At 40.8% G+C, this 13,831-nt stretch overlaps 1 protein-coding gene across 5 annotated transcripts in view; it reads right to left on the bottom strand.

The window, feature by feature from the left end:
• The window catches only part of ABCB5 (ATP binding cassette subfamily B member 5), a 120,783-nt gene that overhangs the window by 31,629 nt on the left and 75,323 nt on the right, over positions 1–13,831 (bottom strand). For all 5 annotated transcript variants that reach the window (XM_089315351.1, XM_051852797.3, XM_089315353.1 and 2 more), the window contains one exon: positions 11,751–11,834. In XM_089315351.1, the coding sequence (XP_089171477.1) occupies positions 11,751–11,834 (84 nt within the window). The remainder of the gene's footprint in view (positions 1–11,750; positions 11,835–13,831) is intronic.

The following is a 13,831-nucleotide window of genomic DNA, read 5'->3' as shown; positions in this document are numbered from 1 at the left end:
TAGTGGAATCATAGTTAGTGTTAGAAAATTAAAACAAGATCCTTTAGTTCAGCAGTTTTCACTGTTTACTTTTTTTTTTAAGATTTTATTTATTTATTTGAGGGATAGAGTTACAGACAGTGAGAGGGAGAAACAGAGAGAAAGGTCTTTCTTCTGTTGGTTCACTCCTCAGATGGCCACAACGTACAGAGCTGGGCCAATCCGAAGCCAGGAGCCAGGTGCTTCCTCCGGGTCTCCCACGCGGGTGCAGGGGCCCAAAGACTTGGGCCATCTTCTACTGCTTTCCCAGGGCACTGCAAAGAGCGGGATCGGAAGCAGAGCAGCTGGGACTAGAACTGGTGTCCATATGGGATGCTGGTGCCGCAGGCGGAGGAGTAACCAAGTGAGCCACGGTGCTGGCCCCTCACTGTTTACTTTTTTTATAAGTTGTCATATTTACTAGGAATTTTATGGGAAGTAAACTTTAATAATTAATAGTATTAAAGTGCCAGTTTTACATACATGCACACAGACATGCCCTTAGCATTCAAGTGTTTGGAAAAGATGATTTTAGTTATGCATATGAATTATTTTTGAAGGTTTTCATGTTCTATTTCACAGAGAGTTAAAAGGAAGAGAGTCTTGTGTTTTAGCTTACATATTTACTAATATAGACTAATTCAAATTCAATAATTCAAAGTGAATCGTGAATTTCTATTTTAATGAAAATATTTTGCAATCTATAAAGATAAGGTTTTTTTTTTTATGTTTTCTGTTCATTTACGTTTCACACCAATTGTGTCTGTTGGTGGAGCTATTATCCTGCACGGACTATAACTCAAGCCATCTGAGTCCAAACTCAGTGCTTTTTTGGGATATGAAGCTTCTTTTTAAAAATATTTTATTTATTTATTGGAAAAGCAGAAGGGGAAGGGAGAAAGAGAGGAGAGAGAGAGAGAGAGAAAGAGAGAGAGAGGGAAAGAATGAGAATCTTCCATCTGCTGGTCCACTCTAAAAGCTCACAATGGTCAGGAATGGGCCAGACTGAAGCCAGGAGACTGGAACTCCAACTGGGTCTCCCCAGGGGCCCTAAGCACTTAGACTATCACCTCCTGCTGTTGAAAATGCAAGAGTTGACAGGGAAAGGAGACCACCATGGAGAGAACAGAGTAAAGTAGGAAAGACTAAAGACTCAAAGAGGGCCAAAACAGGAGAAAGGATGAAAATAAACATTAGCAGGCAAACTTGTCATACTACAGATTAAGCATCCCTAATCCAAAAATCCAAAATTCAAAATGCTGCAAAATCTGAGACAGTTTTGAATGCTGATGTGACACCATAGGTGGAAAGTCACAGATCATGGAACTTTGTTTCAGGCACACACTTATAAAAATAGGATAAAGAACAAGAGAAGCAGCGTGCAGTTCATTGATTGTGACAAATGTACTAATATTAGATGCTAATAATAGAAGAATCTGGTGTGGCTTATAGATTGTGACAGATATATCATACTAACCTAAGAGGGTAGCAGTAGGAGGAGTCGGGTATGGGCTGTATGGGAACTGATGGCACTACTTCATACTTTTTATTTTGTTAATGTGAAACTATTCTGAAATAAAAAGTATTAAAATATACTGTATAAAATCACCTTCAGGAGTAAGCATTTTGCCCAGCGGTTAAGATGCCCACATCGCACAGTGGGGTGGCTGGGTTTGATTCTTGGCTCCAGCTCCTGACACCAATGCAGACCCTGGTAGGCAGTGGTGATGGCTCACGTATTTAGGTTCCTGCCACCCTCATGGGACACCTGGACTGCATTCCCAGCTCCTGGTTTCGAACCAGGCACTCTGATATCAGATGCAGACTTCCCAGGCTGTGTCTTAACTGCTGTAGCAAACACCCCACCCTAGAAGTACCAAGCTCGGTGTTGGAGAGGCAGAAGTTGTGGGCATTTGGAGGTGAATCAGTGGATGCAAGCTCTCCCTTCCTGTCTATTTCTCCTTCTTTCTTCCTCTCCAATAAATAAATAAAACATTTAAAAATAGATTTAAAACTTCCTTTAGGCTATAAGAAATTGCAAATGAAACATAAATGAATTTTGTGTTTAGGTTTGAGTCTCTTGTAGAAGATATCTCATTATATATATTCAAATATTCTTCAATCTGTGAAAATCTGAAATCCAAAACAGTTCTGCTCCCAAGTATTTCTGTATAATTACAACTGTATTCCATAATTGTAATTGATACATACAGGCACTCAAAAATAGCTTTTTTTTTTTTTTACTGAGCATGAAATAAGCACTTTGCTTTCAATGTCTTTTAATCTCATAGCAATGCTAAGAAACAGATATTCTCACTATACCCATTAGAGAGACGAGGAAACCGAGGCAGAGAGGTGAAATCATTTGCCCCTAGATGTACAGCTTGCAATCGGAGGATGAGAGCTGTCAGTTCCCTGAAACAATTGGGAGTAGGTGGATGACCCGATGCCCTTTCACCCCTGTGTACTTAGGGATGGTTTGTTATAAACAAGAACGGTATCTCTTACAAGTAAAACACCATCATCAAAAACCAGGAAACTGACATTTCATACTTTCACTGCCATCTAATTCTTAGACCCAATTCTAGTTTTGTCAATTGTCTTAAGAATGCCTTCTGTTGCAAAAGGATGTCCAATTCAGAATCATTATTGCATTTAATTCTTGTCTTTTTATTCCCTTCTGTTTGGAACACCTCTTCATTCTTACCTTGGTGTTTATGACCTTGACTTTTTTTTTTTTTTTTTTTTGAAAATTAGAATCGGCTTTTTTGAAGTCAGCTGGTAGAATGTCTCTCAGTGTTGGCCTGTCTGCTGTTTTCTCATGATCAAGTTCAGATCATGGGTCTTGGGCAGAAATACCCCAGGGGTGATGCTGTGCACCTGTCTGGGGCATTCAGTTTTGCTTTGTCCTATTCCTGGTGCTGTTCACTGTTATAACTGATTAAGAAGGGTCTTCTAGCCCTCTCCACCATGAGACTATCTTTTCCTTTGTAATTAGCAAATGTCCTCAGATAGGCACTTTAAGCTATGCAATAGCCACTCTTTCATCAAACTCATTGCTCACTGTAGTAAGGACTAGGGGTTTCTTATTTTCCTTCAGCGACTTAATTGTTGATTTTGAAACTCAGATTGTCCAGGTGTAGCTGGTGCCTAAAGTCAGCCTTGTTGACCTTTGACATGCCCTTCCTGGGTTTTGAACACTTGTTAAGTTCTCACTTTCTCACACACCCAGATTCTCCAGGTTCATCCTATCCTGTCTCTGCCCTGTCCTGGAATCAGACATTTCTCCAAAGATCTCTGCTCTCTGGTTCCTTTTAGGGGGGAACATTTTTCAGGACTCAAGACATAGTGCTCATTGTGCTCATTATTACTGGGTGTCATTGGGTGACCTAGGGAGTGTGTATGTGTGTGTGTGTGTGTGTAGGTGCACACACACATTTACATCTATATTTATTTATCTGCCTACCTATTTTGCTTTTCCTTATTTTTTAAGATTCATTTTATTATTTATTTGAAAGACAGAGTTACAGAGAGAGGTAGAGACACAGAGAAAGAGAGAGAGCTCTTCCATCCGCTGGTTGCTGGTTCACTCCCCAAATGGCCGCAATGGTTGGAGCTGAGCCGATCCAAAGGCAGGAGCCAGGAGCTTCCTCCAGTCCTCCCACATGGGTGCAGGGGTCCAAGGACCTGGACCATCCTCTGATGCTTTCCAAGATGCATTAGCAGGGAGCTGGATTGGAAGTGGAGCAACCAGGACTCAAACCAGTGCTCGTGTGGAATGCCGGCGCTGCAGACCTGGGCTTTAAACCCATTGTGCCACAGTCCCAGCCCCCAGCCTACCTATTTTTCTTAAAATCCATGAGTCACTTCAATACCTCCAATTCCAATCTGATACCACAAAGTTATTTCCAGTTTTCTCCCCTTCTGTATTAGTTATCCTGTCTTCATAAGTGAGAACCCTGGCTCCTGTTTCCCTTAGTGGATTGATTTGTGTGGTTATTCTCTGTGGGTGTAACCAGTCAGCTGTCCTGGCCCCTGCCCCACCCTGGGCTGCCACCACCTCTGATTGCCCAGCCCACCATGTCTGGACCCTGTCCCTTCTTCCACACTAATGCAGTCCCAGGATTCTGAGCCACTGTATCATAGTAGTGTGGAATTGAATGATTAAGGCTATCCATTAAAGTGTACACTTTGGATATGATACCTCTCATTACATTTTTTTTTTTTCACTTTATAAATCAGTGTCACTGAGTAAAAGTCTAAAGAAGCAATATTGAGATGGAAAAGGAGGGGCTGGCATAGTGGCACAGTAGGTTAAGCTGCTGCCTGTGATACCAGCATCCCATATCCGAGTGCCAGTTTGAGTCCTGGCTGCTCCTCTTCTGATCCAGCTTCCTGCTAACATTCCTGGCAAAGCAGTGAAGATGGACCACTGACTTGGACTCCTATTACACATGTGGAAGACCCAGATGGTGTTCCAGGCTCCTGGCTTCAGCCTGGTCTAGCCCTAGTTATTGGTGACCATTAAAAAAAAATAGAGGGGCCAGCATTTTGGCATAGCAGATAAAATCACTGCCCGTGATGCTGACATCCCATATGGGTGCCAGTTTGAATCCCAGCTGCTCCACTTCCGATCTAGCTCCCCGCTAATGAGTTGGGAAAAGCAGCAGCATATGGCCCAGGTGCTTGGGCCCCTGCCACCCATGTGGGAGACTGGATGAAGCTCCAGGCTGTGGGCTTTGGCTTGGCTCAGTGCTGGCTGTTGTGGCCATCTGAGGAGTGACTCAGCAGGTCCAAGATCTCTCTCTATTTCTCCCTCTCTCAGTGTAACTCTTTCAAATAAATACTTTTTAAAAAAAAATAAATAAATAGAAAAGGAGTTAAAAGCACCATGGTAAAAGGAAAGGTAAATAAATTCTTCAAATTTATTTGAAATAAAAAATCTTCAACTAAGTAGAATTATCTTTATAACTGTTTTATAGAAACTATGTGAATCATGAAGCATCTTTCAGGGGCACAAATGATACCTGAGTAATAAAATCAAAACATGAATTTCCTTTAGTGCTGGGATGAAAAAAAAGAGAAGACACCCACTTACCTAGAAACATCTAAAATCAACCACAGTATTATATACATATATGTATATATGTATATATATATATGTATATGTATATATGTATTATATACATATATATATAATCTTATTCCTTGCTAAGCCTTCATCTGGTGAGGACTTAGTCATTTTCCATTTTTTCACTAAAATATCTAAGAAGATTCCAAAATAATAAAAAACAAGAGCAACAAATAACACCAGTAAGATACTAAATACTGAAAGCTAGGAGGGACGGGTAACTTCTGTTAGGTGTCTGAGGGAATTATATACCACCTCCAAGAACTATGGGGCCCAAATGGAAATCCCACTTGTTACATAATGCTGACTTACATGCCATACCTCGTGAGCTTAAGGATGACAAGGACAGGCATGATGCCGTATCCTCCTGTCTGGGCTCCCCTCTCTTCTCTGGAATTCTGTGCTGCAAACTCTAGCCGACTCAAACTCCTCGGATGCTCGGTTCTGCCTGTTGAACTCTGGGGTCTGCAGAGCTCTGCTTCTGTCCACCCTCCCTACACTGCCACTTGGAAACTCTTTCGAGGGAGTGAGCTAGAGCCATCCTAGAGCTCACTATGTCATTCTGCTATCTCTGCCCTTGATTCCCTTATATCCGCTGCCTGGAAACACATCTGGTTCATGTGTTTGCCTACTTTTTGTTTGCTTCAGATGGGAGGGTAAATTCTCGTTATTCTATTTTGGCCACAAGCAGAAATCCTACTAGATAGAATTGCATTTTTACAATTGTGACCGAGCTGCTTTCCATTCCCTTTCTTAAGCTAGATATTCCTTTATGTGCTGTAATTTTCCTACTCTATAATAATTGTTATCTGAAGAATTATTTAATGATGATTTTCTGTTTTAAATTAAAAAAAAAAACTTTACCTTTGTGCTTGTTACTAAAAATCTAAGAAAGTTTAATTAAATTTTAAAAATTCTGTCCAGAGGTATACTATTCCACGTTACATTTTCCTTTAGTTCCTATAGTATTTTTCAAGGCCAAGTACTTGGCATTTTCTGTTTGCTTTTCTTGGAACAGGAGAAATATATTGAAACATTTTTCCTAGTTTTTTTTTTAAATTTTGTTTTTAAAGATTTATTTATTTATTTGAAAGGCAGAGTGACAGAGAGACCTTCCATCCCCTAGTCCATTTCTCCAAATGCCAACAACAGCCAGGGCTGGGCCATGCCAAAGCGAAGAGCCAGGAACTCCATCTAGGTCTTCCAAGTGGGGAACAGGAACCCCAGTACTTGGTGGTACCCCAGTACTTGCTGCCTCCTAGGAGCATTATCAGGAAGTAGGACTTGAACTGGGGACTCCCGTATAGGATATGACCATCCCAAATGGCAGCTTAACCTGCTGCACCACAACGCCTGTCCCTTTCCTAGTTTTTAAAGTTACCCTTGGCCTACATGCTAAGATGCCTGTGTCCCGTTTCAGAATCCTGTGTTCGAGTCCTGGTTCCAGCTCCCAATTCCAGCTTCTTGCTAAAGCAGACCTGGAGGGGCAGTGGTGATGGCTCCTGTGGTTGGGTCTATGTTATCCATGTGGAAGATCTGGATGGGGTTTCTGTCACCCAGCTTTGGCCTGGCTCAGCCCCGGCTGTTGCAGGCATTTAGGGAATGAGTCAGAGCATGAGAATTTTCTGTCTGTCTCTTGCATTTTCAGATAATAAAATAAATGAGTAAATAAAATTACCAGTGCATAAAGAAAGGAAGAGTAAATTTGTCTCTGAATGTCATTCTTTGAAATGAACTGTGCACTTTGAATTACTTTGTATTCTAGTTAGATGCCACAGGGTGGTGTTATTTATGCCATGACACCATAAAATGCTAAAATTTACAAAATATTTCAACATTATTAGATCAAACACTCTCCTTAATATCCCCAATTCACAGGAAAGCAATGTGGAGAAAAATTAGAGCATTTAAAATGAAATCTCTCATCTTAGCAGAATTCTTTATCACATTAAAACATGAAATGAGACAAAAACCAGAGCAATTTCCTAAGTGGCATATCTATCAGCGAAGTATACAAAGTTTTTATTTTGAATAGTTAGTGAGTTATTTAAGTAATAGTTTTTTGCAGAAGTGGAAGAAGTGTGTTCGGATGTCATAGCCTATCTAAGACCATCAGCCATCTGGTAAGAACAGTTGCTCAGAGTTAAAGATGTAGAGAGCAATGCCAGTGGTCATTTAAAAAGCAAGGTATATTATTCTGAATAGTTTTCCTGGGGCTTCACAGGTTGACATTAGTTAGTGATACTGCTTAGTTGGTTTTTGAGGAGCTATTCCTGATTTTGAAGTGACCTAAAAGATAGGTGCTATGAATAGTCTTTGTGGAATAACTTCTGGTGAAAGTATTTTTAAAGAAGTTTGGGGAAAAAAAGCCAATAACAACTAACTCAGTACAACCTGAAGTGGAATCTGCTAAGATGTATAAGTATTGTAGAACGGGAAAAAAAAGACTTAGTGGGAAAAATTTACAAAGCTTGTGAAAATATAAAATGTTTAAAGCCAATGATTGTTCATTGTTATTATTCATTAATATGTATTCTGTGGAAAATAATTGAATTTATCATTCATCATTAGAGTAGCCATATCAGTGGCTGAGTTCAGTTGGTCTTATAAGCCAAGATTGAAACTTCTTTGTAGAAGATGAACCACTATTAACTGCCAGTATCATATCCTGCCTGGTTTTGGACATTAACTTCAGCCGTAGACTTGATAGTTCTTCTTAATTAATTCAGTTGAAAGCTGCAAGACAGCAGCAACCACATGCCAACCTGATGCTGTGGTGAAGTCATTTCAAAGACTACTGACATTCTTTGAATCAAAAGTTGTGTCAAGCTGATTTTGACACTTTCTTTGTTGAAAAGTAAAATCAAGAAATGTGGCCACCATTGTCCTACTTCTAACTAATCAGCTCATTTGGCTCTTAGAATTAATAAATGAAAAATTTTATGATTTCTTGGGGCAACATAATTATAGCTCTCCTGAGAAGGATTCTTGGCACCAACATTGTGTTTGTCAATGGCATATAAAATCCACACACTATAGTGTCAATGACATGCTTTCTTGTGGACAAAAATGAGGTAAGGTTTCTGGCTAATAAAAAAGAGTTACTAAAATGTACAGAAATAATGCCTTGTAGTTTGTGGTATCTAGACTAAAGAATCTAAAATGGGTTTATACCTTTAATGAAAGCACTGTTGCGTAGCAAAAAGTCTGTTGACAGATGTACTGGCAAGAAGCCATTACCTTGGGCTAAAACAATGCCAGTTAAATTGGTTATATTCAGTCAACTATTCTAGAAATCATGGTGTCCTATGACTATTTTTCACTAACATGTTTTTAATCATGACTCTCAAAGTATCAGTTTTCAAAATGGCCAGAGGCAAATCTTTTCAGTCATTCGTTAAAGGTTTCAAACTAAGATTTATTATTACTAAGGAGCTGTTTTGTGAACATTCTCCCTAATACATTTGATAAAATACAATGTAACTGGAATTACATGATGAAGCAGCTCAGGAGGAGTATGACTTATTTAAGTTGATGCAGTGGGAAAAAGGTTCCCAATTTATTATTCTTTGACATCTCTAGTCTAGAATGTCTCTCTGACACAGTGAATAGTGGACAAATAAGACTGGTAAATAACTCTTCCTTCCATTGAGAACATATCCATTTGAAAGATAAATTGTAAAAAAAAACTAAGAGAAAAATAGGAAATTTTGTGGAATGGGGATTCAGATGGAACTACAAGGATTGGTATTTCTGTCTGAAGTAGTGAACTCTGGGATTCCTAAATGTAGTGTTATTCAGATAATTCTATTGGGCTACAGAGCTCAATGATGTGCTTATTATTTATTAATGAGTTCTATTAATATTTTTTCATTTATGCCTGAAAAATTGAGCTTCTCAGGGGCAGATAGCTGGTGCTACAGATAAAACCTCACTTGGGGACCCCTGCATCCCATGTCAGGGTGTCCGGGTTGGGTCACAGCCCTGCTCCTGACTCTAGCTCCCTGATAACGCATGCCCTGGCACAGTGGTGATGGGTCAAGTGGAAGATCGGGACTGAGTTCCCAGATCTTGGCTCTCACAAGGCCCCGGCATGGCTGTTGAGAGCATCTGGGGAGTGGATCAGTGGATGGAAAGTCTCTTCATGTCTGTCTCTCTCTCTCTGTCCTTCAAAGCGAAAAACACAGAAACGGAGCTCCTCACTCTTCTTAAAATTGTAATTACTATTCTGAAATGGAATTCTAGAGCCTGGTCTTCTCAAATGGCAGTAGAATTTTTGGAAGAAATCAAGATGCTCCCTTTCCTCTTGATCTCCTCCTCTGTCATAAAATTAATTTTCCAAGCTGGTCTGAATGCATGTGAATACTCACAACTGCGACCAACCTGTTGCATTCCCTCAGTAACATAAATCTATCCATGGAGGTAACTATGAAAGTACTTTAAAAATTTCTTGAAGAACGGAATAAAGTTTATTTTGGGGTAAAAATTTTGAAATCATGAATTTGCAGGATCTTCAAAAAGTTCATGGAAAATGAGTGTCATGGAAAAACTATGCATGGATATCAATTTTTTGGCACTAAAACAGTTTGTCTTTCAATCGCATTCTACATGAACCTTTTGAAGGGCTCTGCAGTGCAGTAAAAGTTACCAAATTTAGAATAGCTACTACCTCTGGTGGAAATAACTCCCAGAGGAAACATGCAGTTCTGACAGCTGTTTTTTGTTGCTCTAGCAACGATGCTGTAATTGACATCTCGGCGTCTCTAAGTGGAATAAACACTTTAAAGACTTCTCTGTCATTCCCAGGTTGATCACTGGTGCTTTCCACTTCTCCAGCAAACATGCGTGAGAAGGTGAAAGGAAGGCTTGTGATTCTACCAGAGTTCTTATTTTAACAAAGAGATGGAAAATTGCATCTCAATTAAAAGCGAGAAACCCTGTTTTGTACTCTTTATCTCAGAGTTGAAATCCCACTTGTTAGAAGAGTGATGTTATTCAAATGATTGGAAAAGGAGGGTGTAGGGGAAGACCGAGGTTGGGTAAGGTGTAACAAAGCACAGTCAGATAGAAGCGAAAGTTTGTAGATTTCTGCAGCGCACCAGTTCACGAAAATGTATTAGATATTGCATAAAAAGTGGAAGAGAAGACCTGGTGGTATAAAGAAGTATAAAGAAAGGATTAGGGGCCAGCGCTGTGGCATAGGAGGTAAAGCTGCCGCCTGCAGTGCTGGCATTCCATATGGGTGCCAGTTCAAGTTCTGGCTGCTCCACTTCCGATACAGCCCTCTGCTATGGCCTGGGAAAGCAACAGAAGATGGCCCATGGCCTTGGGTCCCTGCACCCACATAGGAGACCCGGAGGAAGTTCCTGGCTCCTGGCTCCTGGCTTCGGATTAACCCAGCTCCAGCTGGTGAGGCCAGTTGGGGAGTGAACTAGTAGATGGAAGACCTCTCTCTCTCTTTCTACCTCTGCTTCTCTCTCTGTGTGTAACTTTGTCAAATAAATAAATAAATCTTAAAAAAAAGATTAGAAAATGGAAATGCTACTTGCTTGATTTGATCAGTTTATGCCATATACATGCATAGAAATATTGTATGGTACTCCATAAAAATGCACACAAGTTTTATATATCAACCAAAAATTTTAAAACCCAACTAGTTGAAAGAAAATCAATGTTGTTATTTATCTTTTCCACACTTATCTCAGCTCTTTGGCGTACATTATGCTGGTCATTCCATTGCTGAGTGTGAATATGATACATAAACATTTCACTTAGTGATAATGTGATTGATCGTGATTATACACCTGTACTTAACTTTATCTAACAGCTAACATTTCCAGAGGCATGCATGAATCACAATTGTTAGCTCTTGCTTTAAATAAGATCTGATTATCTGGGAGAAGAAGAAGCTGAATGTTTTTCTTTTATTAAAACTTTCAAAGTGGGTGCATTTTCAGTTTTTTCTTATTATTTAATTATTAGCTCTTTTCTTGAACTCATTCTTGATATTTTTCATTCATTTATTTTTAGAGATTTACTTATTTATTTGAATGGTAGTGTTACAGAGTTAGTGAGAGAGAGAGAAAGAGAGAGGGAGGGAGAGAGAGAGAGAAAGCTCACGCTTCTGTACGCTGGTTCACTCCCCAAATGGCTGCAACATTTAGGCCTGGGCCAGGCTGAAGCCAGGAGCCAGGAGCTTCAGCCAGGTCTCCCAAATGGATGTCATGGGCCCAATTGAGCGATCCTTCACTGCTTTCCCAAGCCATTAGCAGGGATCAGAAGAGGAGCAGCCAGGACTCCAACTGGTGCTTAACCCACTACGCCACAGTGCTGGCCCTCTTGATATAGTCTATAGTCCTCTGGTTATTCTATTACATGTGCCAAATGCCTTTTATCTTTGGTTAAAAATACCTAGAACTGAAACTCTTTCTTGGACCTTCCACTGAGTTCCCTGTTAGCCATGAACTAACTATGATGTGAGTCATCTCATGGATGTACATGATATGTGTTCTCCTGTATGGATCACATGTATTTATAGACATACGTGTGCACATGCACATGTATACACCGTATACACACCCCATTTAAGAAATATACATACTCCTTGAATTTGAGCTATGTCTGTGGCAAGTATTGTTGTCAAGGCTCCCGTGCTGTTTTCCTTATCATCAAACCAGGCAATATCCTAGGGAGGAAAAAAAAGGATGAGCGTAAGTTTATCAGAACTGTCTTCTCTGGTTTGTGCTTTTGCTGTAGTAAATCAGAAGGCATTTACCTGCCTCCTTACTTGCAGGTACTTAATTCTTCTTGATACTATAGATCAAGTGACTTCTTATTTCAACAAGGTCTTTATTTAGATATAAAATGAAGAACTTAAGTCCTACAGTTTGGCCTCCTTGCTGGGTTACAATGTATTGTATTGTAATCATTGTTAAAAAATGATTGTTTTGAGCTGTCCTGTAATTTGTGGTTTATTCCACAAGCGAATTGTGGAGAGCAGACTTCGTAGTGAAGCAAAGCATATCACAGTTAAAAAAAAAATAATTAATTCAGGGGCCAGTGTTCTGGGTAAAGCCTTTGCCTGCAATGCCAGCATCCCATATGGATGCCAGTTCATATCCCGGCTGGTCTATTTTGATCCAGCTCCCTGCTACTGGCCTGGTGAAAGCAGTAGAAGATGGTCTCCTACACCACGTGGGAAACCTGGATAAAGCTCCGGCATCCCGCCTTCAGCCTGGCCTAGCTCTGGCTGTTGCAGCCATCTGGGGAGTGAATCAGGGGATGGAAGATCTCTCTCTCTGTCTCTCTCTGACTGTCTTCCTGGAATTATGACTTATAAATAAATAAATCTTTACAAAAATTCAAATCTTTCTACTTAAACTAATAAGAAAGTCTATGTACTTCTTTTAAAAATTAATTAATTGTTATTTCTTTGAAAGAGAGAGAGAGACAGACAAAGATCTTCCATCTACTGTTCACTGCCAAATGCCTACAACAGCCAGGGCTGGGCCAGAAAGAAGCCAGGAGTGGAGAATTCAATACAGGTCTCCCAAGCGGATGGCAGGAACTCAACTACCTGAGCCATCGCTGCTGCTTCCCAGGGTGTGCAGTAGCAGGGAGCCGGAATCAGGAGCTGAGGCAGGGAGTGGGCCCAGACGCTCCAATGTGGAATGAGAGTGTCCCGAGTGGCGTCTTAATTCTGCCAAACACATGCTCCTCTCATTCTCTTCGGGATCCGCATGTTAAGATTCTCTCTGACACTCCACACGGCCCCCTAGATCCTGCGAGCATCAGGCTATGCGAGAAGCCAAAAAGGCAGAAGACTGTGGAACCCTGCTGCCGAGAGGCATGCTCCCTCAAGAAGGGGAAGAGTCAGAAACACAAGCTTTGCCCTCTGGCCGATGGGATTTTCTAGAGCAAACAGAGCTCTTAGCACTTCTCAACCCGAGGAATCCTCATTTCCTATCAAGTGTCTCTCAGTCTGTCCATCCTCTTGTATGAAAACTGCGTGGAGACTGTCTCTTAAAAATGGTTTATTTTTAAGCAGTAAAGAATGAAAAAACTGTTAGCTTACTTGCAACCCAGCCAGGGCTCTGAGGCCCAGGGTTTCACATTGCTGCCAACTAAGGAAACCAAGACTTGAGGGCCGTGAGTTAAACTGTGCAGTCATGTTCGAGGCAAATCTCAGGAAGGAATGTGGCAGGAGCTAGTGTGGGCATGGCGTGGGTAAGATAGCAGCACGCTGGGACCTACTGCCTTGAGAAGCTGTCCCGGTGAGCTTAGGGCCCAAAGGGCATCCTGCAGAGATCACAGCTTCCCAGGGGCTGCTTTGGAAGCATCACCCCAGCCAAGAGTGTTCACAGAGTGAACTCACATCAGCCACGGTAGGAGCTACAGTACCACTGAGCTGCAGGATGTCACCTGCTTTGTTACAGATAACCTCGCCCATTAGGAGATGCGGTTTCTTTCCTAATTGTTTCTAGGTTCCAACATGACATAGACTTCGTGAAGAATTTTTAGATACAATAGAAAGAAAAAACACAGAGCAGGAATTTATTATTGAATAGCCTGTTCCTGATTCAACAATAACTTGCTACAACAGAACAGGCAGGAAACAAATGTGACTGCCTTAGTCATCATCCTGTGTTCAGTCAGCCCCATGTCCAACAGACTAGAAAGTTT

The sequence above is a fragment of the Oryctolagus cuniculus genome, chromosome 16, assembly GCF_051225735.1.
Source record: "Oryctolagus cuniculus isolate XC-2025 breed Fujian yellow rabbit chromosome 16, ASM5122573v1, whole genome shotgun sequence".
NCBI lineage: Eukaryota > Metazoa > Chordata > Mammalia > Lagomorpha > Leporidae > Oryctolagus > Oryctolagus cuniculus.
The sequence above is the reverse complement of the archived record's forward strand: the minus strand, read 5'-3'. Positions and strand labels throughout refer to the sequence as shown.